A 25,028-nucleotide genomic window follows, 5' to 3' on the forward strand; every position below is an offset into this window, starting at 1 on the left:
GAATTTTTTGAATTTAAATTAAATTGAATGCAAAATTTTGTAACTAAATTTAATTAAATTTCTAATAATTTGAAATTTAAATTAAAGATGACCTAGATTTTAGGAAATCTAAAAATATATAAATTAATAACTAATTTTCGGAAATTAAATATAAAAATAAAATAAAATATTATTAAAAAAAACTTTAGGAGTGTTTGGATGCAAGCACTAAATGTGCTTTTGTTTTAATAGAATAGATTATTGTCACCATTTTGAATTCTGTCTTGTAGAAGGGAATTGCTAACTTAACTCAATAATTAACCCAATACCTGATGATTTAATTCAGAGGTTGAGTACTTTTTAAATTCTTATGTATTTTAAACTTTTTTTGCTAATTATATTTTAATCACTCCAATACTGCTTAAAAAATCATTTCAATAATTCTAACGAGATATTTTGTTAATTATTCTTGTATCAAAGATTTTTATCTAAACAAGTTTTTCTTATTATCTTAACTATTATTATTATTATTATTATTATTATTTTAACTTTTAAAATGTAGGTTGTTATTTTTTCTATCTTTAAGTCAGTAGGATTATTATATTTAATCTATTTTTTAACATCTATTTTTATTTATCTAAAATTTAAATTACATAAAATATAAAAATTACAATACAATACAACAACGGAAATGAATGTGACCATTTTTTTCTACAAATTTTGCTTACAATTAGAATATACACTCTTCTTTCCTTCTAATCCCATTTGGTTTTTGGCCATTGTCCATTGTTTACTTTCTTGTATTACATTGACACATTCCCAATTAAAATTTAAAAATATTTTTAAAACAAGAACTCAATTTACTGATTTGTTCGACAAAAAAAGATATTGGGGTTGCTAATTTATTTAATCTATTTTATTATATATTAAATTTGTGAAAAATGGATAAACACCATCTCATAAAATTTTGTCAATGAATTATATAGGCTTATAGTGTGTGGCGTTACGTCTGACGAGATAACCTCAAACCAATCACCAATGATGATGAGTAGATAAGTGGTGGTTCCAACGACTTAAAGAGACTGTGGTGGTGCACACACTGCGTCATAAGTCAGACCACGACGTCACCCACTGGAACCTATTCTCTCATTGAAAAATAATACTCTCTCTGTTCATCGAAAATCGACTTTCAACACGTTAATGATTTATATATCTGTCGGTGTCTACTAATAAGGGTACTAATATTATTTGTCGTTTTTAATTCCTTTTGGTTAATAATGCAAATGCTGGTGTCTAATTATTAGTGTTATAATCGGTCGTTTATATTCTTACTTAGGCATTACGTGGTGGTCGGACATCTCAATCTATGTTACACAATGGTTTACACGTTTTTTTTTTTAAAATAATCCGAACGTTTACTAATATCTACTACACAGCCTATGCAAATCTATGGCAGATTCTAGGCAGTACATAATTAGAAAATACAAAAAATTAGTCTAAATAAAATTCAGTTTAGTTCCTAACTTCCTATATTTTTAAAATATTATTCATTGTGCAAAATAAGTCTAGACTTACACTCGATTCATTACCATTGAAATTTCTAATTTTTAAATTACTAATACATGCACCTGCACGTACCCACAAAAGTGGTTAGATAAGCAATAAAAACAGGATTGGCATATTTTGTTGGTCATCCATTAGGATTTTCTGTTACCAACCAAACGAATCAGGATTTATTAACCCCAAAAAAGAGAAGAAAAGGATTTTTTTTTTCATTAAAAATTAAAGAAAAAAAAAAGACGAATATAAAAAAGAGAGTATAATAAAATGGAGAGCGTTGGGGATGATTGTCGTTGTCTCAACTAATAAGCCAACAGCAACATCAACATGTGACGCTCGTTTCCATGAATCGTCCGTGTTTGGTACTATTTATTAACCTCTCTCTCATCATTATTCCATTCACTCACAAAATCATTCCTCCTTTTTTAATTTTTCTACACTTTTTTTTTTTAATTTTAATTTTTGTTTCTGTTAATTCTTTTATTTAATTACCATGTCAATCGTATGAAAATTATTTACCTAATCAATGCTGTGATCACATAAGTTCTGTGAGGTTTGAATCCGTTCTTATAGTAATAATTTTAAACATTTAGAAAAAAATGATTTAACTCTTTATCAGTGTAAGGAATAGAATCCATTCATATATGTACTGAAAACTTTGATACCTTTTTTCAACCTTAAGGGAAAGACCCGGTTAACCAAATCGATGCCTCAAAACCACTGCCCAATGGTCAAACAATCGGTCTTGGAGTTTGATAACTTTTGGGCTTATACCCATTTTATATTAGGAGTCATCACATGCCATCTCTTAACAACACGTTAGTGTTTTATTACCAGTCCTATAAACCAAAGTCACTACTACAAGTCCAATTCCCAACCAGTTTCGGTTTCAGACAACTCTTCCTTTGCAGAAAGAAGAAGAAAGACCATTATCTAAATTCATAGAGCTCTTTTCATTTTCATCTTCATCTTCAGAATCAGCTTCAGTGTCTGAACAACTCAGATGAAGCTCATTCCAACGGTGATTGCGTGATTCTGCTGGAGAATCATTCAAGATCGAAAGAGGGTTTCTGTTACTCGGGTCATCGTAAAGAGCAACATGCCTGTAATATAGTTCAAGTTCCTTCTCTGATATCGCTATAAAATGTCTCACCGACTCAAGAGATTGTTCGTACTTTGATTTTTCATATGCCTGCAAAAGAAACAAGACCATGATTAAGAAACTTAGCAAACGAACATATACCCCTAACAAACAAGAGTAGACTTTAGAAGTGTTACATACGTCTCTAATACCCAAAACCAATCCTGTTTCAACAATGGTGAAGTTTCGAAATGCACAAACCGTAGATGCAATGTTAAGCACGTAAAGGCTATACCTCTCATTCATGTACAATAAGATGCCAAAACTAATAACAATTTTGAGGACTTACCCTTTTCTTCGACAATGTATCGATTGGAGACATAACTTGCGGCTGAACATAACCCTTCCCTCTATAAAATATGATTGTATCATCGCCGATTATGTTAACAGGCACACCACCACTCAGTTTAGCAAGCTCCTCTGCGTACTGTTGCACCTGGCCTGGCTTACTATTATTGCAAATAACCTTAACGGTTTCATGCTTTTTCCAATGTAGATGCATGTTGAGAATAACACCACCAAACACTCCTCTTCTCCCAATCGGTACATAGTTAGATCTTTTCTGACCCATTTTCTTTAAGTAGAAACGTTCTTCCCCTGTAATCTCATGTGGTTGAACCTCAGGCCCCTGCACTTTAGCAACTTCATACCGTTTGAGTTTCTCAATCAGCAATGCTTCTTTGATCTTGGCCTGATACAAGAACATCACCAAACAAATACACATCGAGTAGAAACTCAATACATCAAATGAAATTAGACTTTCTTTTGTTGTAAGTGTCACAGACCTTTTCAAGCTTGTGTTTTAGTCTTTCCTCTGGATTAGCAAACTTTCTCTTCTTCCCTTTGACGGTAAGTCGACGTGGGTCTTTCCTGTTGGCTGCGTTCCTTTCCTCTCTTACTTTCTTTCTTTTCAACTTGAGCCTCTTCTTGGTCAACCACTTCCATTTCTTGGGAGGATCAAGTTCCCGAGTTTCAAACTTGGGTTTCCCTTCTGATATCACTAGGTTCACAGTTCCATGGCTAAAGTTCCTCCTACATATCGGCCTTGAAATCGTTGAGATGGTCGATGCTAAATACGAAAGCTCTTGGCTTTGCGTAAGCAACCTAGTGGGAAACAAAGAGTAATAATCACATTTCTGGATACAAACATACTACTAACTATGTTGTGATGGTCTCAGATATACAAACCTGGAAGAAATGAGAAGTGGATATGAAGTTCTAAGAAGAGATGAAGCTCTTTGAAACCCACGAATAAAAGCAATTGCCATCAAGAGTGTGATAACCTCTTTAATTCAATGCAAATCGTCTCAAGAATCGAGTGTTTCATATAACCTGCTTAAGAAGATCCAACAATTTAGCCAAAAAAATATCCTTTATAACCATAAGATACTGAAATCCACTGAGAAACTGCTTGTTCTAATCGTCAAAATCGAAAGAAAAAAATGTGATATTATACTTCAAAATTGGGACTAAACTGCATTGGCCCTTGTATCGCTAGCCACAAATACAAACAAAGAACATTGCTCTTAGGGGTTAGAATAGAGGAAGAACAAAAATTAGAATCATAGTGGAAGACAAAGTTCGAAGAAACATTTTATCGAACATGTGGTGAACAATCCAAGCAAGAACAAAACAGTTACCATATTGGCTTCAATAATTACTTTGAGAATTAAAAAAAAAAAAGAAGAAGATGGCTTCTAAAACTGAGATTAGATTAGAGATCGTAATCCAAATAGAGGAAAAAGGGATTTGACTCACGACCAAGGTGGTTACTACGGCGAGACAACGATATAGAAGTTGCGGTGTTTGTGGCCGGCGTTGAAGAGGAGAAAACTTGGAGATGCCGTCAAATGAAAAGACTATAATACCCTTATATATATTTTTTGTTAAGACTTAAGACTGAATAATATTTTATTAATGATTTTCTTTGGCTGTGTTGATTAAAATTGTGAACGTATGTTTGTAATGAAAAACTATGAAATAATGTTTGTACTACTGGTACAACTAATGTTTGTAATACTGGGTTTTTAGTGTTTGTAATGCTGGTATGCTGGTTACTACTGGTACAAGTATGAAATAATGTTTATAATGCTGGTTTCTTAGTTTGACTTTGATTCCTGAACTATCATAATTCGTTGCTTTGTCTTGAAATTCCTTTTTTTAGCTGAACGTGTTTTGCAATAATAGTTCGTTGCTTTTTATTTTTACAGGACATCAAGTCTATTTTGGTACCTAAGATTGATGAGCGTCATCTGGTGGCAGAAGTCAAAGAACCCGAAACATATCATCCCACCATCAACAACTGGAAACATGTTTTGACGGAACAACAAAAGAAAAGTTGCTGGGATCATCTCTACGAAAAAGATCAATCCAACCGGGCTGTTGAAGTCAAAAAGAACACAAGAAAAAGAAAACTGGATAATTTAGAGACAAACCTGGATGTGGGAGATGATGGAATTCAAAGAAAATTCCACAGAGTAGGAAAAGCCATTTGTGACATGAGAGTAGAAATAGAAGCTTTGAAAGGACAGTCTCGTGATGAGCCACAACATCGTGATGAGCCACAGCATCGTGATGAGTCACAGCCTCCATATTCCCCTTTTCAGTCTCGTGATCCGGCACGTTGTAGTGATGAGTTACAGCCCCATGAAAACCCTTTTCAGCCTCGTGATGAGCCACAGTCTCAATATCAAAACGAAGAAGAGGAAGAAGAGGATTCTGGTGGAAAAGGATCAGAAGATGAGCTACAGCGTCGTGATGAGTCACAGCCTCAATCTTCTCCTTTTCAGCCTCCTGATGAGCCACAGTCTCAATATCAAAACGAAGAAGAGTTTGAGTTCAACACTACTATGAATTGGTTTGAGTTTTTACCTAAAACAGATTCAAATTTAATGATAAAATAAGAGTAAAAAATGGTTTTATTTGGTAATTGATGCGATGACAAAAATACACAAGAAATAAAGTTGAAATGACGTGTGCAGGTGGGAAGCGCCCGAAGCTTTTATTCTCCCTCTCTTGAGTCTGTCACTTCCTCTTTCCCTCACACTCTTTCAACTCTCTCTCTTAAAGTTGAAGGTTTCTCTGTCGTTTCTTCAAAAATGAAGAAAAAATTCTCCATTTTGTAAGAATCAGAGTAGCTCCGTAAGGTAAATGTATCATTATCACTCTGAGTAAAGAAAAAACACGATTTTGATGTTTTCACATAGTTTTTGTTCTGGGTTTTGATGTTTTCATGCTTTAAAACTTCTCAAAGACAAAACAAATCGCTAACACAGTTCTCGAAATCGTTGAGAATCGAAACTTTATCAGGACTGTAATTACAAATACTTGGCACTAATAAGGTTTCAGATATTTGCTTTCTTCTTCTTCTTCGCTCTCACATCTTCTTCTTTCGTTTGTCAGATTCTGTGTCCTGAGCTTTTGCTGGGTTTTTCGAAGAGAAATCAGTCACAAACTCACTGTATTGTTCTCACTCTCTCTCTCTCTTGTTGCTGGGTTTATGGGTCTGTACGATTAACATGATGATTAAGGATTATAGTTTTGAACCAATAACCCTACTTGCGGAACGGCGTGTTTTGTATGCATTTTAGATTTTATTTTTTGTTTAAAACGCCTTATTAAAACATTTCTTAAAACCTTTTTAGGTCAAATTTATTTCTCTATTTTTTTTTCCCTTTTCTTGGAGACGATATGCGATCTCGGAGACGATCGACGATGTCGGAGGCGATGGATGACGATATTCCTTCTAGTGATTCGAGCGTGTATGGTGAAGGCGGGGCCAATTCTACTGATTCCGGTGAAGGCTACATCGCTGATTGCTCGGAAGGAGCCAATTCTGCTGATTCCGGTAATACCTATATGACCAATGGAGAGGGTGATTTCGGTGATATCTCTATGACCAATGGAGAATGCGATGCTGGTGACTACAGTCCTACACCCTATTATGTATACAATCTTCAAACAGAGTCACAGAACTTGCCAGGTTAGATCTGCTCTTGTTTGTTTCATATAGAAATTTAGATATAGAATTAGCTCTTGTTTGTTTCATATAGAACTTTAGATGAAAATCTGAACCGAAATATTGGCTTTAGAGGAATTTCTGAGTTAGCTCAAGATGTAGATGAATAGAATTGGATTAAAACATTGCAAATCAGTTGTGCTTGTCTTTATTTGATTAATCCATTTCGAATCAAACATGCGTTCCCAGTTTTAGTCTAGTTATACCAGTAGTACAAACATTATTTTATAGTTTTTCTCTAGTTGTACCAGTATTACAAACATACGTTCACAGTTTTACTCTAGTTGTTCACAGTTTTACGTTAGTTGTACCAGTAGTACAAACATTATTTCATAGTTTTTCTCTAGTTGTACCAGTATTACAAACATACGTTCACAGTTTTACTCTAGTTGTTCACAGTTTTACCCTAGTTGTACCAGTAGTACAAACATTATTTCATAGTTTTTCTCTAGTTGTACCAGTATTACAAACATACGTTCACAAGATTGTTTTGGTTTTGTTACGTATATAGCGTTAGAAGAGGTGCTGAACAAATCAAAACTGGAAACATGTTTTCACCGAACAACAAAAGAAAATTTGCTGGGATCATCTCTACGAAAAAGATCAATCCAACCGGGCTGTTGAAGTCAAAAAGAACACAAGAAAAAGAAAACCGGATAATTTAGAGACAAACCTGGAGGTGGGAGAAGATGGAATTCAAAGAAAATTCCACAGAGTAGAAAAAGCCATTTGTGACATGAGAGTAGAAATAGAAGCTTTGAAAGGACAGTCTCGTGATGAGCCACAACATCGTGATGAGTCACAGCCTCCATATTCCCTTTTTCAGTCTCGTGATCCGGCACGTCGTAGTGATGAGTCACAGCCCCATGAAAACCCTTTTCAGCCTCGTGATGAGCCACAGTCTCAATATCAAAACGAAGAAGAGGAAGAAGATGATTCTGGTGGAAAAGGATCAGAAGATGCGCTACAGCGTCGTGATGAGTCACAGCCACAATCTTCTCCTTTTCAGCCTCCTGATGAGCCACAGTCTCAATATCAAAACGAAGAAGAGATCGCAAAGCTTAAGGAGTCCAAGAAGAAGGCAAAGAAGCCACTACCTCCATCTCAAGTGGTAAATGAGCCTTTCAAGTGCAACTTGATCAACCATAATGGAAATAATGATGTTGTTGCAATAGGATGTTGCTATCCAAGCCGTGTATCTCTCCACAATGTACCCTTGAAGCCTGGTGAAGTTGCTGTGACAGTGTTTGAGGTCAAGATAGACATACGTCTCTGGGCACCAGTAGATGATATTGAGATGCTAAGAAATGCAATTGGCGCATTCATTGTCTGGTCAAAGGAAATGGTAGTACATTATAAGGAGGAGAAATCAGAGGAGCAAATTGAGAGGAATTCTAACACAGAACAGCAATCAAAGAATGCGTCAAAGAAGGATGATGCTAATGAGAGAATTAGTAACAGAGAGGAGGAGAAATCAGATGAGCAAATTGAGAAGAATGCTAGTGAGATTGCGTCAAAGAAGGATGATGCTAATGAGAGAGTTAATAACAGAGAGGAGGAGAAATCAGAGGAGCAAATTGAGAGGAATTCTAACACAGAACAGCAATCAAAGGAGCTACAGCGGGAACGGACGGGAACTGACGAGAACGGACGGGAACTGACGGGAACGGACGAGGAAAAAGAGCGGGAACAGACGGGTTCTGGTGGAAATAGATCAGAAGATGTGCCGGTTGTGAAAAAGCTATTTGTCTATGTGAGAAAGAGGATGAAACATAGTAAAGGGAAATCCATATATGGACGCCAATATGTGAGACCAGATTTTTTCAAGCCGGCCGCACCCAGGACACGAAATCCACCCAGGACAGGAAATCCAGGGAAATCCAGATATGGACGCCAATATGTGAGACCAGATAAATTTACGCCGGCCGCATATAAGTAAATGATTCAGGTACGATGTAGCAATTTAAGGATAATCAGTTGAATATATTTTCTGGTAGAATGGATATCAAGATCAGTCATTGTCCTTTGGAGTTTGCTAAGGAGTTGATCCTTCTACTTCTCTCTTTTTCAAAACTCTCAAGCGTAGATTTTCCGCTTCTAGATTCCTGACTTGCTAATACATAGAATCTTATAGAGGAATAAGAATTGGATTATGTACCTTGTGTTATCTTGGAGAAGTCTTATCTTTGGTGAGCTTACATTGAATTTTTGACTTGTCTTGTGTATTACATTAAGTATTAATATTGTATTTAGTTAATCTTCTGTTAATGATTTTCTAACTACGCGCAGGCTGTGTATGGTGATGGTGTTGTTTTTTAAGAGTCTTGAAGTTTGCAACAATCTTGTCTGATGCTTGTTTGTTTCCGACCCTTGACATGTTGAAGAAGTTGGCACTTTCTCCTCGAGCTTCAACCACATGCCAACTTATCTTTCATTGAGGATCTATAGTTCTTTTAATGTCCTACTCTAGCTTTGTGTTCAAACTATTGTCGTTAGTTTTATCATCTGGAGATACATATTATGTGCTTTACTTGGAACATAATTTTTTGGAAACCAAATACGTTCACATTTTGCCATAAACCAAATACTAAATCGAGTTTGGAAACCAAATACGTTCACTAGTAGATTAAATACGTTCACATTTTGCCATAAAAAGATAAAAAGATTGATAATCCTAATTGATTGGTGCTGCTGGGTTCTTCTTACTCCTCTTTGTCTTCCCGGCATCGTAGGGAGTTATTACTGCTGCTGCTGGCCTCTTAATCCTCTTCCCCTCTGTCTCTGTCTCCTTCTCCTTCTTCTTTGTCTCCTTCTCCTTTGCCTTCATAGTCTCCTTCTCCTTTGCCTCCTTCTCCTTTGCCTTTGCCTCCTTTGCCTCCTTCTCCTTTGCCTTTGCCTCCTCTGCCTCCTTCTCCTTTGCCTTTGCCTCCTCTGCCTCCTTCTCCTCTCTCTCATTCTACTTCTCATCTGCCTCCTTTTCCTTCTCTGTCCCCTTATCCTTCTCCTTTTCTGTCTCTTTCTCTGGCTCCGTCTCTGGCTCTTTGTCTGTCTCCTATGCCTCTGTTGTCTTCTTACCTTCGGCCTGTGTCTCCATCTCCTTTGCTTTTGCCTCATTCTCTTTTGCCTTTACCTCCTCTGCCTCCTTCTCCTTTGCCTCCTCCTCTGCCTCCTTCTCCTCTCTCTCCTTCTCCTTCTCCTCTGCCTCCTTCTCCTTCTCTGTCTCCTTCTCCTTTTCCTCTGCCTCCTTCTCTGTCTCCTTCTCTTTCTCCTCTGCCTCATTCTCCTTCTCCTTCTCCTTCTTCTCTGGCTCCTTCTCTTCTTCAGCCTCTGTCTCCATCTCTGTGTCCTTCTCCTCTTCAGCCTCTGTCTCCTCTGTGTCCTTCTCCTTTTCCCCTCCCTCTGTCTCCTTCTCTTTCTCCTTTTCTGTCTCCATCTCTGTCTCCTTCTCTGGCTCCGTCTCTGGCTCTTTCTCTGTCTCCTTTGCCTCTGTTGTCTTCTCACATTCGGCCTGTGTCTCCATCTCCTTTCCACTCTCTGCCTCTTTTTGAGTTTTGGCCTGTGCCTTCTAATTATTAGTATTAGAAGACAGAGGTACACCACCACCATGAGAGCTACCACCCACATTATAAAACCTAGATGGAGAATTATAATCATCACCAGCATAATCAAAGCCTTGAGCTTCCACAAATGGTTCCACACCCATCAACCTTGTTTCATACCCAGAAAACTTACTGTCCACCATTTGAAAACCCTTTTCACATTCGGCCTGTGTCTCCATCTCCTTTCCACTCTCTGCCTCTTTTTGAGTTTTGGCCTGTGCCTCCTTATTATTAGTATTAGAAGACTGAGGTACACCACCACCATGAGAGCTACCACCCACATTATAAAACCTAGATGGAGAATTATAATCATCACCAGCATAATCAAAGCCTTGAGCTTCCACAAATGGTTCCACACCCTTCAACCTTGTTTCATACCCAGAAAACTTATTGTCCACCATTTGAAAACTCGGCCTTGATATGTTGTCTACGAATTAGAGCTAGTTGTATTGCTTTGTATTGCTTTGTATTGTTAGTTGTAAGAGATTATATTCCTTTTTGAAACCAATATTTAGCTTTTCTTAGTGTTATTCTAGTGATTTGTAAATTGAACTATGAAAGTAGAGTAGGATTGGATTTTCATGATTTAGCTGAAAATGAGAAGTTCATTTGATTTTCTTTCTGTTCTGTGCTTATGCAGATTATTAATTAACCAATTAAGCGACGCTCATCATCTCATCTCATCTCATATCTTGTGTTCATTTGCTTGATGTTCTATGCTTATGCAGTTGTTTCAGATGTTCTGATGCTATGATGTGAATCGTATTCTCTTTTTACTACCACAATACCGAAAGTTGAGTAGAAAAGTTAAAAATAATGCTTTTCTTAGGGCTAGCTTCCGAGTCAAACTAATTGTCCTATAGATTTCTTGAATTCATTAATCTCTTGTAAAACAACTTTTGGGTTGGGTTGGTTTAGTTGATGCCATTCTAGTTCTGCCATTCTTAGTATCATCACACTTTCTCTTTGCATCATTAGTGTATCTCTTTTGCTTCCCCAGTCAATTGTGTTTGTTCTTAGTTGTGAGATCTGTTTGATGAAGAAGAGAGGACTGCCTGATCTTATTTGATCTTATTTTGTTTTTGATAGATGAATTTTTGTAGATGTGGTTTGCCTGCAAAGATTGTCACATCGTGGACCGATAACAATCCGGGAAGAAGGTTCTTCGATTGTCCGTTGTATAAAGGTATTCGTAGAGTCGATTGCTTTTACAATCCGAGACTGTGATGGCTTCTTGATACATTTGTATTATTTGTGTCATTAGAAGGGTAGGACTGATCACTGCGACTATTTTGACTGGTTCGATGAAGGAGTGGTGGATGGATGGCCAAAAGAAGCATTGATTCAAGCTCGAGATGAAATTCGTGAGAAAGGTAAAGTCATCAATCAACTAACTACCCAATTAATGGCACTTCGTTTGGAATTGGAGAAGCATAAAGTGGAGATCTCATCGGAAGGTAGTGAGGATTAGAACAATTATGTGGAATCCGACCATAAGGTTGGATGGATGCAAAAGATTTTGGGAAAGATGTCTATCTCCAATGCATAAAAGCAAGTGTGAAATGCATTTGTTATGTCTATCTCCAATGCATAAGCAGGCGTAAAATGCATTGGTTTAGTTTGTGCTTTTTCACATTTTAAATTTGTATTCCTCTTATGTTAGACAAAACTTAATTTAGTTTGTGCTTTTTCACATTTTAGAGATGTCTTTCTAAAGATTATTGAGGTGACAACAATAACGTAACAGTTAAAAAATAATAATGGACCGCGCCGACTCAAGAGATGAAAGATAAACTTACCATATCAAGTTTTTTCTTTCTTACGTATGTTTGTAATACTGGTACAATTAGAGAAAAACTATAAAATAATGTTTGTACTACTGGTATAACTAGACTAAAACTGGGAACGCATGTTTGATTCGAAATGGATTAATCAAATAAAGACAAGCACAACTGATTTGCAATGTTTTAATCCAATAAAAACAAACAAAAGACAACAAGTAAACCAAACAACCAAAACTAGTTTAACAAACGAAACAAGTACTCGGTCAACAAAGATTCGACTGCGGCGGAGGAAGTTTCTATTGTTATGTCGTTTATAAATAAATAAAAAAAAAATATATATATCATGAAAATTTTATATTATTTTGTAAACATAATCAAAATAAATCATGAAAGTTTCACTGTTCAATTGCATTTTTATAAGCTTATCATGGCGCAAAAAATGTATTGTTTTTGTTTTTAGAATTTTAATTAAATAATTAATTAATTAACCATTTAAAAGCAATGCATAACTGTGATGGGTGATAATAAAATGGTAAAAATGTTTATTAGTAGAAAGAAAGCGATAAATAAATTAAGTAAATGACAGTAAGACAAAGTTAACATTTTTAATATTCTGATTTTACTTTAACTGTTACGAAAAACCACTATCGTAATTGTAAATTGAATAAAAGAAAACTTAAATTTAAAAATTTGCTACTGTTTTATTAAGCTTAAGAAAATATTATTTGTTACACCCTTTAACACATTTGGATTTCGAATACATACCAAAACAATTATATTGTGTTATATCATTGTTTCTAGGAATTTTAACTTATTATAGAAATTGTAGTATATTTATATAAATATCGGTCTAAGTAGATTCACTTGTATCCAACTGTTTTTCAATTTCTCCAATTGTAAAACTAAATTTCTCAAAAAGCAATTAAGATCAAAATTATATCTGTTGTGGGTAAACAACACTATAACACCCACAACACTATAATCCGATGAAAATATATTCTGTTTTTCATCGGATTGATGATGGTAATAATATTCAGCGTTTAAAAACAAAATACTTCGATAGAAAAAAATGTTTAAAATACTAACAATAATTCAAATCATAAAATTAAAAAAATACTAATTCATGAACCTTGACTGATTTTTTTTTTTGGTTCAACACTACTATAAATTGGTTTGAGTTTTTACCTAAAACATATTCAAATTTAATGATAAAATAAGAGTAAAAAATGGTTTTATTTGGTAATTGATGTGATGACACAAATACACAAGAAATAAAGTTGAAATGACGTGTGCAGGTGGGAAGCGCCCGAAGCTTTTATTCTCCCTCTCTTGAGTCTGTCACTTCCTTTTTCCCTCACACTCTTTCAACTCTCTCTCTCTTAAAGTTGAAGGTTTCTCTGTCGTTTCTTCAAAAATGAAGAAAAAATTCTCCATTTTTTAAGAATCAGAGTAGCTCCGTAAGGTAAATGTATCATTATCACTCTGAGTAAAGAAAAACACGATTTTGATGTTTTCACATAGTTTTTGTTCTGGGTTTTGATGTTTTCATGCTTGAAAACTTCTCAAAGACAAAACAAATCGCTAACACAGTTCTCGAAATCGTTGAGAATCGAAACTTTATCAGGACTGTAATTACAAATACTTGGCACTAATAAGGTTTCAGATATTTGCTTTCTTCTTCTTCTTCGCTCTCACATCTTCTTCTTTCGTTTGTCAGATTCTGTGTCCTGAGCTTTTGCTGGATTTTTCGAAGAGAAATCAGTCACGAACTCACGGTATTGTTCTCTCTCTCTCTCTCTCTCTCTTGTTGCTGGGTTTATGGGTCTGTATGATTAACATGATGATTAAGGATTATAGTTTTGAACCAATAGCCCTACTTGCGGAACGGCGTGTTTTGTATGCATTTTAGATTTTATTTTTTGTTTAAAACGCCTTATTAAAACATTTCTTAAAACCTTTTTAGGTCAAATTTATTTCCCTCTTTTTTTTCCCTTTTCTTGGAGACGATATGCGATCTCGGAGACGATCGACGATGTCGGAGGCGATAGATGACGATATTCCTTCTAGTGATTCGAGCGTGTATGGTTAAGGCGGGGCCAATTCTGCTGATTCCGGTGAAGGCTACATCGCTGATTGCTCGGAAGGGGCCAATTCTGCTGATTCCGGTAATACCTCTATGACCAATGGAGAGGGTGATTCCGGTGATATCTCCATGACCAATGGAGAATGCGATGCTGGTGACTACAGTCCTACACCCTATTATGTATACAATCTTCAAACAGAGTCACAAAACTTGACAGGTTAGATCTGCTCTTGTTTGTTTCATATAGAATTAGCTCTTGTTTGTTTCATATAGAACTTTAGATGAAAATCTGAACCGAAACATTGGCTTTAGAGGAATTTCTGAGTTAGCTCAAGATGTAGATGAATACAATTGGATTAAAACATTGCAAATCAGTTGTGCTTGTCTTTATTTGATTAATCCATTTCTAATCAAACATGCGTTCCCAGTTTTAGTCTAATTATACCAGTAGTACAAATATTATTTTATAGTTTTTCTCTAGTTGTACCAGTATTACAAACATACGTTCACAGTTTTACTCTAGTTGTTCACAGTTTTACCCTAGTTGTACCAGTAGTACAAACATTATTTCATAGTTTTTCTCTAGTTGTACCAGTATTACAAACATACGTTCACAGTTTTACTCTAGTTGTTCACAGTTTTACCCTAGTTGTACCAGTAGTACAAACATTATTTCATAGTTTTTCTCTAGGTGTACCAGTATTACAAACATACGTTCACAAGATTGTTTTGGTTTTGTTACGTATATAGCGTTAGAAGAGGTGCTGAACAAATCAAAACTGGAAACATGTTTTCACGGAACAACAAAAGAAAATTTGCTGGGATCATCTCTACGAAAAAGATCAATCCAACCGGGCTGTTGAAGTCAAAACGAACACAAGAAAAAGAAAACCGGATAATTTAGAGACAAACCTGGAGGTGGGAGAAGATGGAATTCAAAGAAAATTCCACAGAGTAGAAAAAGCCATTTGTGACATGAGAGTAGAAATAGAAGCTTTGAAAGGGCAGTCTCGTGATGAGCCACAACATCGTGATGAGTCACAGCCTCCATATTCCCCTTTTCAGTCTCGTGATCCGGCACGTCGTAGTGATGAGTCACAGCCCCATGAAAACCCTTTTCAGCCTCGTGATGAGCCACAGTCTCAATATCAAAACGAAGAAGAGGAAGTAGATGATTCTGGTGGAAAAGGATCAGAAGATGAGCTACAGCGTCGTGATGAGTCACAGCCACAATCTTCTCCTTTTCAGTTTCCTGATGAGCCACAGTCTCAATATCAAAACGAAGAAGAGATCGCAAAGCTTAAGGAGTCCAAGAAGAAGGCAGAGAAGCCACTACCTCCATCTCAAGTGGTAAATGAGCCTTTCAAGTGCAACTTGATCAACCATAATGGAAATAATGATGTTGTTGCAATAGGATGTTGTTATCCAAGCCATGTATCTATCCACAATGTACCCTTGAAGCCTGGTGAAGTTGCTGTGATAGTGTTTGAGGTCAAGATAGACATACGTCTTTGGGCACCAGTAGATGACATTGAGATGCTAAGAAATGCAATTGGCGCATTCATTGTCTGGCCAAAGGAAATGGTAGTACATTATGAGGAGGAGAAATCAGAGGAGCAAATTGAGAGGAATTCTAACACAGAACAGCAATCAAAGGAGCTACAGCAGGAACGGACGGGAACGGACGAGAACTGACGGGAACTGACGAGAACGGACGAGGAAAAAGAGCGGGAACAGACGGGTTCTGGTGGAAATGGATCAGAAGATGTGCCGGTTGTGAAAAAGCTACTTGTCTATGTGAGAAAGAGGATGAAACAGAGTAAAGGGAAATCCATATATGGACGCCAATATGTGAGACCAGATTTTTTCAAGCCGGCCGCACCCAGGACACGAAATCCACCCAGGACAGGAAATCCAGGGAAATCCAGATATGGACGCCAATATGTGAGACCAGATAAATTCACGCCGGCCGCATATAAGTAAATGATTCAGGTACGATGTAGCACTTTAAGGATAATCAGTTGAATATATTTTCTGGTAGAATGGATATCAAGATCAGTCATTGTCCTTTGGAGTTTGCTAAGGAGTTGATCCTTCTACTTCTCTCTTTTTCAAAACTCTCAAGCATAGATTTTCCGCTTCTAGATTCCTGACTTGCTAATACATAGAATCTTATAGAGGACTAAGAATTGGATTATGTGCCTTGTGTATGTTGGAGAAGTCTTATCTTTGGTGAGCTTACATTGAATTTTTGACTTGTCTTGTGTATTACATTAAGTATTAATATTGTATTTAGTTAATCTTCTGTTAATGATTTTCTAACTACGCGCAGGCTGTGTATGGTGATGGTGTTGTTTTTTAAGAATCTTGAAGTTTGCAACAATCTTGTCCGATGCTTGTTTGTTTCCGACCCTTGACATGTTGAAGAAGTTGGCACTTTCTCCTCGAGCTTCAACCACATGCCAACTTATCTTTCATTGAGGATCTATAGTTCTTTTAATGTCTTACTCTAGCTTTGTGTTCAAACTATTGTCGTTAGTTTTATCATCTGGAGATACATATTATGTGCTTTACTTGGAACAGAATTTTTTGGAAGAAAGAAGAAAGAAAGATAAAAAAAAACTTACATGACGAATGATGTAATGATGTTTTATATGACTTACATGTTACATTAATTTCTTGTTACCCAAAATAAGTACGACTATTATTTTATATGACTTCATGATTTCTCATTTTTGAAAAATCCTTTAATTCTTTTGTTTTGGTACACACAAAATTTGCATACATAATGGTAAGTCGAAAGAAAACACTTGATATGGTAAGTTTATCTTTCATCTCTTGAGTCGGCGCGGTCCATTATTATTTTTTAACTGTTACATGCGTTCCCAGTTTTAGTCTAGTTATACCAGTAGTACAAACATTATTTTATAGGTTTTCTCTAGTTGTACCAGTATTACAAACATACGTTCACAGTTTTACTCTAGTTGTTCACAGTTTTACCCTAGTTGTACCAGTAATACAAACATTATTTCATAGTTTTTCTCTAGTTGTACCAGTATTACAAATATACGTTCACAGTTTTACTCTAGTTGTTCACAGTTTTACCCAGTTGTAGCAGTAGTACAAACATTATTTCATAGTTTTTCTCTAGTTGTACCAGTATTACAAACATACGTTCACAGTTTTTAATAAAAGTACTAGTAGATTAAATACTAAATCGAGTTTGGAAACCAAATACGTTCACATTTTGCCATAAACCAAATACTAAATCGAGTTTGGAAACCAAATACGTTCACTAGTAGATTAAATACATTCACATTTTGCCATAAAAAGACAAAAAAGATGGATAATCCTAATTGATTGGTGCTGCTGGGTTCTTCTTACTCTTCTTTGTCTTCCCGGCATCGTAGGGAGTTATTACTGCTGCTGCTGGCCTCTTAATCCTCTTCCCCTCTGCCTCTGTCTCCTCTTTAAAATGCAGTAGCTCAATCCAATTGAAGCAACATTGTGTTTTAGTTTTAAATGCAATTGGATTTGGGATTAGGTCTCCGATTATCTTGGTTCTTATTAGCTATACACAATTACGAACTGAATAGTTTAGTTGGTTCGTAAATGTCTAATTCCCTCCTCCATCTCGGTTTATAGCTTTGGCGGAATCTGATCTGGCCTTTCTGAAGTCAGTAGGAAAAGAATTAGATAGAGAGTTGAGTTTTGTGTAAGCATACATAATTTATGTGTTAAATTATTGTACATGCTATATATTTTCGGGGAGACGTTGTTGAATGGTGTATAACTTGTTTATCCCCCGCACTTTCGTCATTTGTCTGGTAATTCGAATTTGGAGACAGAATTTATTAGTTTCTCTGCAGAAATTGTGTATAGAGTGAGATTAAATGGTTACCTCTCACGGCTGACCCAATATTGTTGAAAACCTCCTTGTAGACGATGTTTCTCACACCATTGTGTTCATTTTTCTCTGAATCCTTGCTCCATATCTTGAGTCCTTGTTTTGATGTCACCCTTGAGAAAGCAACGTATAGGTGGTTTCGGTAATCAACATGATGACGGGGTGTGATAAATCATGATCAGAATCAACATGATGTAAAAGTTATAGGCAGTGGCAATGCCGTAATATGATGTTGAGGATGGGGGTAAAATCAGAAGCCCATTAGGTCAATTGGTTATTTATTGAAATGGCCCATGTTCATAGCTATTTTCTTTGTTATTGAATCCAATATGTATATTAGGCAAATTAACCCCATTTTGTTACAAAAAAAAAAAAAACTGGCGAAACTATTAATAGGCTTTAGGTAAGTTGAAAGCCCAATTTGTGAAAAAAGGCCAACACGTTGTGTTACTTTGGTCGGTAGGGAAAGACATCTGAAGTGTCTGACATGTGTTCATGTCCAGAAATCTGAGAGTTATATTTCTATCATAGATTCGATTAATATCGATAGATAGAAAGAGGATGTTTAGGCCACCAATTACATGCACGATGTTGGAAACCTACGGACAACTAAATATTGATTTCTAGGCAAAGCAAGAGTCTTGAAACAGGTGAAATACAATGAGAATTCTGTGATTAGATACACTTAATTGTAACGTTTGTGTTAGAACAATACCTAATTACAACTCTTGTATTAGATAGACTTAAATGAAACCCTAAATTTGTAAAATCTTACAGCATGTAATGAAAGGTCTTATCGGCTTATTTATCTTGATGAAATGGGTGGAACGGCTGTCTCCATTCCAAAGATATTTACAATGTTCACTATCTTATCGATGGCTTCCCTTGCATTACTGGGCATGAGTGGTTTTGTTGCAGAATTAATCGTTTTTTTTTTGAATAATTACCAGCCAAAAATATTTTTTAATTTCAAAAATTTAATTATTTTTGTAATGGCAATTGGAATGATATTAACTCCTATATATTTATTATCTATGTCACGCCAAATGTTCTATGGATACAAGTTTATTAATGTCAAAAACTTGTCTTTTTTTTTGATTCTGGACCCGCGAGTTATTTCTTTCAATCTCTATTCTTCTACCCATAATTGGTATTGGGATTTATCCTGATTTTGTGCTCTCATTAGCAAGTGACAAGGTCGAATCCATTTTATCTAATTATTTTTATGGATAGTTTTCAGGAAATAAAAAAGCATTAAATTTAATTGTAATCAGAAGCCTTTAGTTTTTGTATCGTAAGAACCTTTTGAATCATTGTACTACTTGATTCAAAAGGTTCTTGATGATTAACTACTAAAACTAAATTCTATTTCTTAACTTATATGAAGTTATATATGTATGCTATTCCTTTTTATTTGGATTCCTATATTTTTTGGGTAATATTTTATTTAATTCGATGTAAATCAACCATAACTATGTAAACCTATTCCTAAAAGATTGACGCCAAAATAGCATATCCAAATTAAAAGAAAGCTTGTCGAAGCCACAATTGCAGAATTGATACCCCCTAACATTCCTATCTTTCGTATTTCTAAAATTTTCAAGTATGTGGTATTAGGCCTGGGCACATTATCCGAACCCGAACAATTTATCCGAATCCGATCTGAAAAAGAGAAACCGAACGCGAACCAAAACTGATAAAATATCCGAACGGTTTTTAAATTTCTAAATCCGAAAAACCAAAACCGAATCAAACCGAACCGGAAATCCGAATAGATATCCGAAATATTCGAAATACAATTATATACCCAAAATACTAACTACATTTAGACTTAATAACCTAAAATTACAATTATAAATCCAAAATATAAATTATTTTTATTCTGAAAATGATGAAAAAATCTACAATAATTTAAATATACTAAAGTTTTTAGTTATATTTGTTAAATTTTGCCAAATTTTGTTTGAATTTAACCAATTTTATTTAAATTTAATTATTTCTATTTAATTTTTAATATTTTTTGGATATCCGAACCCGAACCGAACCCGATCGAATATAACCGAACCCGAACCGAACCTGATCGAATATAACCGAACCCGAACCGAATGGGTTTTAAATCTAAAAACCGAAAATCCGAAAACTCGAATTATCCGAACCGAACCCGAATGGATATCCGAACGCCCAGGCCTATGTGGTATTTTTCCTTATTTTCAAAAATTCTTTCGTTTGCTCAACTTATATGTGATACTCTCCATATATGGCTCAGTTTATCCTTTTTAATTGATTTTGGTTATAGTTGTTATTATAGTTTTATCCATATTTCAATTGGAGATTATCAAACCATAATCAAGTCTTGTATGGAAAAATACCATGTATAGATTTGAAAAATATATAGTCGATTATCTTAAAAATCAAAACACCAAAGTATTGAAACCCCAAATATTTTTTCCATAAAAAGCATTTGTAAAATTCGTACTCTCATCTCATAACTCAAGTTAAATAACTCTCAAATATCGCAACAGAAAATCCTTAAGTACTTTTTTTATTTAGTAGTCTCTAACCCTTTTTTGTTTGCCTCATTTTTTAGAATCTGTTATAACACATATCATATATGGACTCTTATACCGGCCCATTAGGCCCATCAGGGCATTGTACTTAACATAGATTCCCTATGTACTCTATATATACATTTCAGTGATTAATAAAGTTTCTAAGTTTTCACAACACGTTATCAGCACGATAAGACTCTCTGAGCGAAAAACCCTAATAAATCCGGCCACCACCAAAACCTTAAAAGCAAGTCGAAACTTAAAAGACGCATATCTTCCAAACCGTGAGGAACCAGAAGACGATCTACATATCAAATCGAAGCCCTCGACGAGACGAATCTACTGGTGAAAACCGTTTGTCGATCCAACGTCGGACGCGCCCTCACGCACACTTACAGTACACGACGATCAACCGAAAAAAAAAAACCAGATCCGAGTTTTTCCTTCTTCAACCAGCAGCTTCTCCAGTTTTGGTGATCAATCCTTGGAATTTGTAGCGGCTAACTGAGGTCTATTAGCTCCCAGTTTCATTAGCCTGTCAGAAATCCAAAGGTAGAAAAGGTATCTTCTAAAACTGAGAGCCATAGAACCTGTTGTTTAAACACTTCAAAACCCTATAAAAAAAAAAAATCGATCTCTAATTGATTGAAAGTGTTTGATACTCTGATGATTGATTGATAACTTGTTGATTGATTGTTTAAATTACAAGTTTATGCATGTTCAAAGGTTTTAAACTCGTTTTATAAAACCCTAATCTACAAAAACCTAACAACCGTTTTTGGCCATGTTTATGGCATAAACCTATTCGATTTTCTTCATGTTTAATAAGCTTGTTGCAGCTTATTTGATTGTTGATTCTCTTGCTTGAAACACTTGATTGAATAAACTAAGAAAATCAACCCTAAATCCTAAGCTTGATTCACGATTTTGTAATCTTCAAAATCGTAAGTCATAATGCTTAAACCCTAGTCCTTTTCACGTGATTTCTTTGTTGTCCTTGTGAAATTATTAAAACCATCGACCACAGATCCTATAGATCTCGAAATCACATCCAAAATATGTTTTCCAAACCGTTAAAACCCTAGATAAAACCCTAATCATATTCGGCTCCCCTAGGGTTCCTCCTAAACCGCCTAAAACCGGCTAAACCTGGTTCTCATTAACCGAAATTATATTCGGCTTTAACCGATTAAATCACAGCTATTAAACCGACATCATGTTCGGGGTAACTAAAACCATACCCTTTAAAATTTACTATTTCCGAGAAAGTTCCCTCTAATAGAAAGTTTCCTCATATAAAAACTTTCCTCATATAGAAATTTTCCCGACATAGAAACTTTCCTCATTTAGAAAATTACCCAAATTAGAAACTTTCCAAATTTAGAAACTTTCCTAAAATAGAAATATTCTCAAAATAGAAAGTTTCATCATCAGCATTCAAAATTTTCTCAAAACAATCCCTAACAAAATCAATCTCATGTTTCAGATGTCAAACATTCAGAAATGTGAATTCGAGGCCCTTCACGTCTCCGGGGATAACTACCTCGAGTGGGCCCTAGACATGCGCTTGTTCCTTGCATCGAAAGAACTCGATGCGTGTATTACCGACGGTAACACCGCATCCCGTAAGGGACAGTCTCAGGCGATATGTCACATACGCCATCATCTGGCCCCGAGCCTTAAGCAGCAATATCTCACTCTTGAGAATCCACTTGAATTGTGGCAAGCGCTGAAAAAGCGATATGACCATCAGAAAATGGTCCAGTTGCCTCAGGCAGATTTCGACTGGAAGAACCTTCGGTTCCAGGACTACAAATCCGTAGATGATTACAACAACGAACTCTTTCGTATTGTTGCCATCCGGAAACTCTGTGGCGAGGATGTGACAGATAATGATCTCCTCGAGAAAACATTATCCACATTCAGCACAGAGAATGTTGTGCTCCAACAACAATACCGTGCAATGAAACACACATTGTACGAAGACTTGTTGTCCTGTCTTCTCCTCGCTGAGAAGAATAACCAGCTGCTTATGAGGAACAGCGCTATGAGGCCCCCGGGATCGGCTCCTGTCCCAGCTTCTCGTCAAGAGTCCTACCATGTTCAACCCGATAGATCCTCAGATCACCGCCGTGGACGTGGTAATGGACGTGGTAATGGCCGAGGACATGGACGTGGAAGACGTGGACGCGGACATGGTCGTGGCAACCGACCTAACCTCAGTTATGGTCCTGGTTGTGGTCGAGGCATCACCAAGCCGACCCGCCACACCAACCCCGATCACTCTGCTTGTACCAGATGTGGGATGTTCAACCACCCAACAAAGCAATGTCGCACCCCCAAGATCCACTGCGATCTATACCAGAAGTACGGAAAAGCTCCTGCTGAAGCCAACATGACTCAGCCAGTCGATGCTGCTAACCTGGAAGGTGACGACCTCCTTGATGATGAGAACACCACAAACGAGCAGACACTGCTTTACTTTATGATTTATCACATTTTCTGAATTCCTCAATACTGAATTCTATCTTCTATTCATAATGAAGCACACCAGCAAATGGAAACCATAGTCGTAGATAGTGGATCCAGCCACACTATCTTAAGAAACAAAAGTTACTTCATAAACCTAACCTATCAAACCGAAAATATCAGCACCATCGCGGGTCCCTCAAACCTTATCGAAGGATATGGCCATGCCTATGTGTTGCTATCAAATGGCACACAACTTGAAATACCAGATGCTCTATATTCTCCTAGTTCGAAGAGAAATCTTCTGAGCTTCAAGGATATAAGACAGAATGGTTTCCACATAGAAACCCAAGGTCAAGGGAACAAAGAATCCCTCCTAGTCACTAAAACCGTAGACGGCCATAAACAAATCCTCGAAACCATACCCGCGCTCTCTACTGGACTTTACCATGCTAAAGTCAGTATGATTGAAGCTAATACCACTCTCAAAGCCCGGTTTACTGATTATACTATTTGGCACGACCGGCTCGGTCATCCCGGTGAAAATATGATGCGTAAACTAATTCAAAACTCTCAAGGGCATACCCTCAAAGAAAACCGAGCTTATCCTCAACACCTCATGTGCACAGCTTGTTCTCAAGGCAAATTGATCACTCGGCCTTCACCAGTTAAAATCTCTAAACAAACACTTCATTTCCTAGAAAGAATCCAGGGCGATATCTGTGGACCTATACATCCATCTTCCGGACTATTCCGGTACTTCATGGTCCTTATAGACGCATCGACCCGTTGGTCATATGTTTGTCTCTTGTCCTCTCGGAACCAAGCCTTCGCTAGGTCCTTGGCCCAAATCATCAAATTGCGGGCCCATTTCCCTGACTTCCCACTAAAGACTATCCGCCTTGACAATGCTGGTGAATTTACCTCACAAGCGTTTAATGACTACTGTATGGCCATGGGGGTAACCGTGGAACATCCTGTAGCACATGTCCATACTCAAAATGGATTGGCTGAATCATTCATTAAACGCATTCAATGGATAGCCCGACCATTACTCATGAGATCAAAGCTCCCGGCCTCAGCATGGGGACATGCAGTATTACATGCTGCTGAACTCATACGCATCCGGCCATCTAGTGAACACAAATATTCCCCATCCCAACTACTCTCGGGTCATGAGCCAGACATCTCCCATCTCAAAACATTTGGGTGTTCAGTATATGTACCCATTGCTCCACCACATCGAACCAAAATGGGACCTCAAAGAAGGATGGGAATATATGTTGGTTTTGACTCTCCCACCATCATAAGATATCTCGAGCCAACCACTGGAGATCTCTTCAAGGCCAGATATGCGGATTGCCAATTCGATGAATCGGTATATCCCTCTTTAGGTGGTGAGACAAACAAGCTGGTCAAAGATCTTTCATGGAATCAAACATCATTAAATTGGCAAGATCCTCGGACTCTAGAATGTGATTCAGAGATCCAAAAGATTATTCATTATCAAAAGCTAGCTAATCAATTGCCAGATTCCTTTGCTGACCCGACCAAAGTAACCAAATCGTACATCCCAGCTTGTAATGCACCAGTACGAATAGCTGTCCCAACGGGACAGACCCAAGTTGCTACAGAGTCTGCACCACGTCTCAAACGGGGCAGACCTCTCGGTTCCAAAGATAAGAATCCCCGGAAATCAAAGAAAGGTGCAATAACCGAAACCTGGATTCCTGCAATATCAGACATAGCCGCGGCTGAGACTCAATCTAATGAACCCTCAATGGAAGTTCGGGACGCCGAATCTCCAGGTTCAGAAGATAACAATGAGATCTCCATCAATTACAATATGTCCGGAATACAATGGAATCGAAAAGAAGTCGACTTAAATGCACTCTTTGCATACAAAGTAGCACTTGATGTTGCGCTCACGCAAGAGGAT

At 36.7% G+C, this 25,028-nt stretch overlaps 2 protein-coding genes across 2 annotated transcripts; one reads left to right on the forward strand and one right to left on the reverse strand.

The window, feature by feature from the left end:
• Positions 1-2,255: 2,255 nt before the first annotated feature.
• On the reverse strand, positions 2,256-4,504 carry LOC18028050 (uncharacterized CRM domain-containing protein At3g25440, chloroplastic). Its single transcript, XM_006409809.2, is given in 6 exon segments — positions 2,256-2,452; positions 2,454-2,731; positions 2,970-3,371; positions 3,466-3,784; positions 3,869-4,012; positions 4,439-4,504. Coding segments are annotated over 5 exon segments (1,134 nt in total). The 5' UTR covers positions 3,949-4,012; positions 4,439-4,504; the 3' UTR covers positions 2,256-2,397.
• Positions 4,505-7,434: 2,930 nt separating this feature from the next.
• LOC112081524 lies at positions 7,435-8,637 on the forward strand. The gene has a single exon (XM_024148278.1). The coding sequence runs from the start codon at positions 7,435-7,437 to the stop codon at positions 8,635-8,637; it is 1,203 nt and encodes a 400-aa protein (XP_024004046.1).
• The last annotated feature ends 16,391 nt before the right edge of the window (positions 8,638-25,028 follow it).

This window comes from Eutrema salsugineum, unplaced genomic scaffold (genome assembly GCF_000478725.1).
Source record: "Eutrema salsugineum unplaced genomic scaffold, Eutsalg1_0 scaffold_10, whole genome shotgun sequence".
In the NCBI taxonomy this organism is placed as follows: Eukaryota; Viridiplantae; Streptophyta; class Magnoliopsida; order Brassicales; family Brassicaceae; genus Eutrema; species Eutrema salsugineum.

Coding starts and splice junctions, on each gene's coding strand:
- LOC112081524 (XM_024148278.1), top strand. CDS start 7,435: ATGAGAGTAGAAATAGAAGCTTTGAAAGGACAGTCTCGTGATGAGCCA.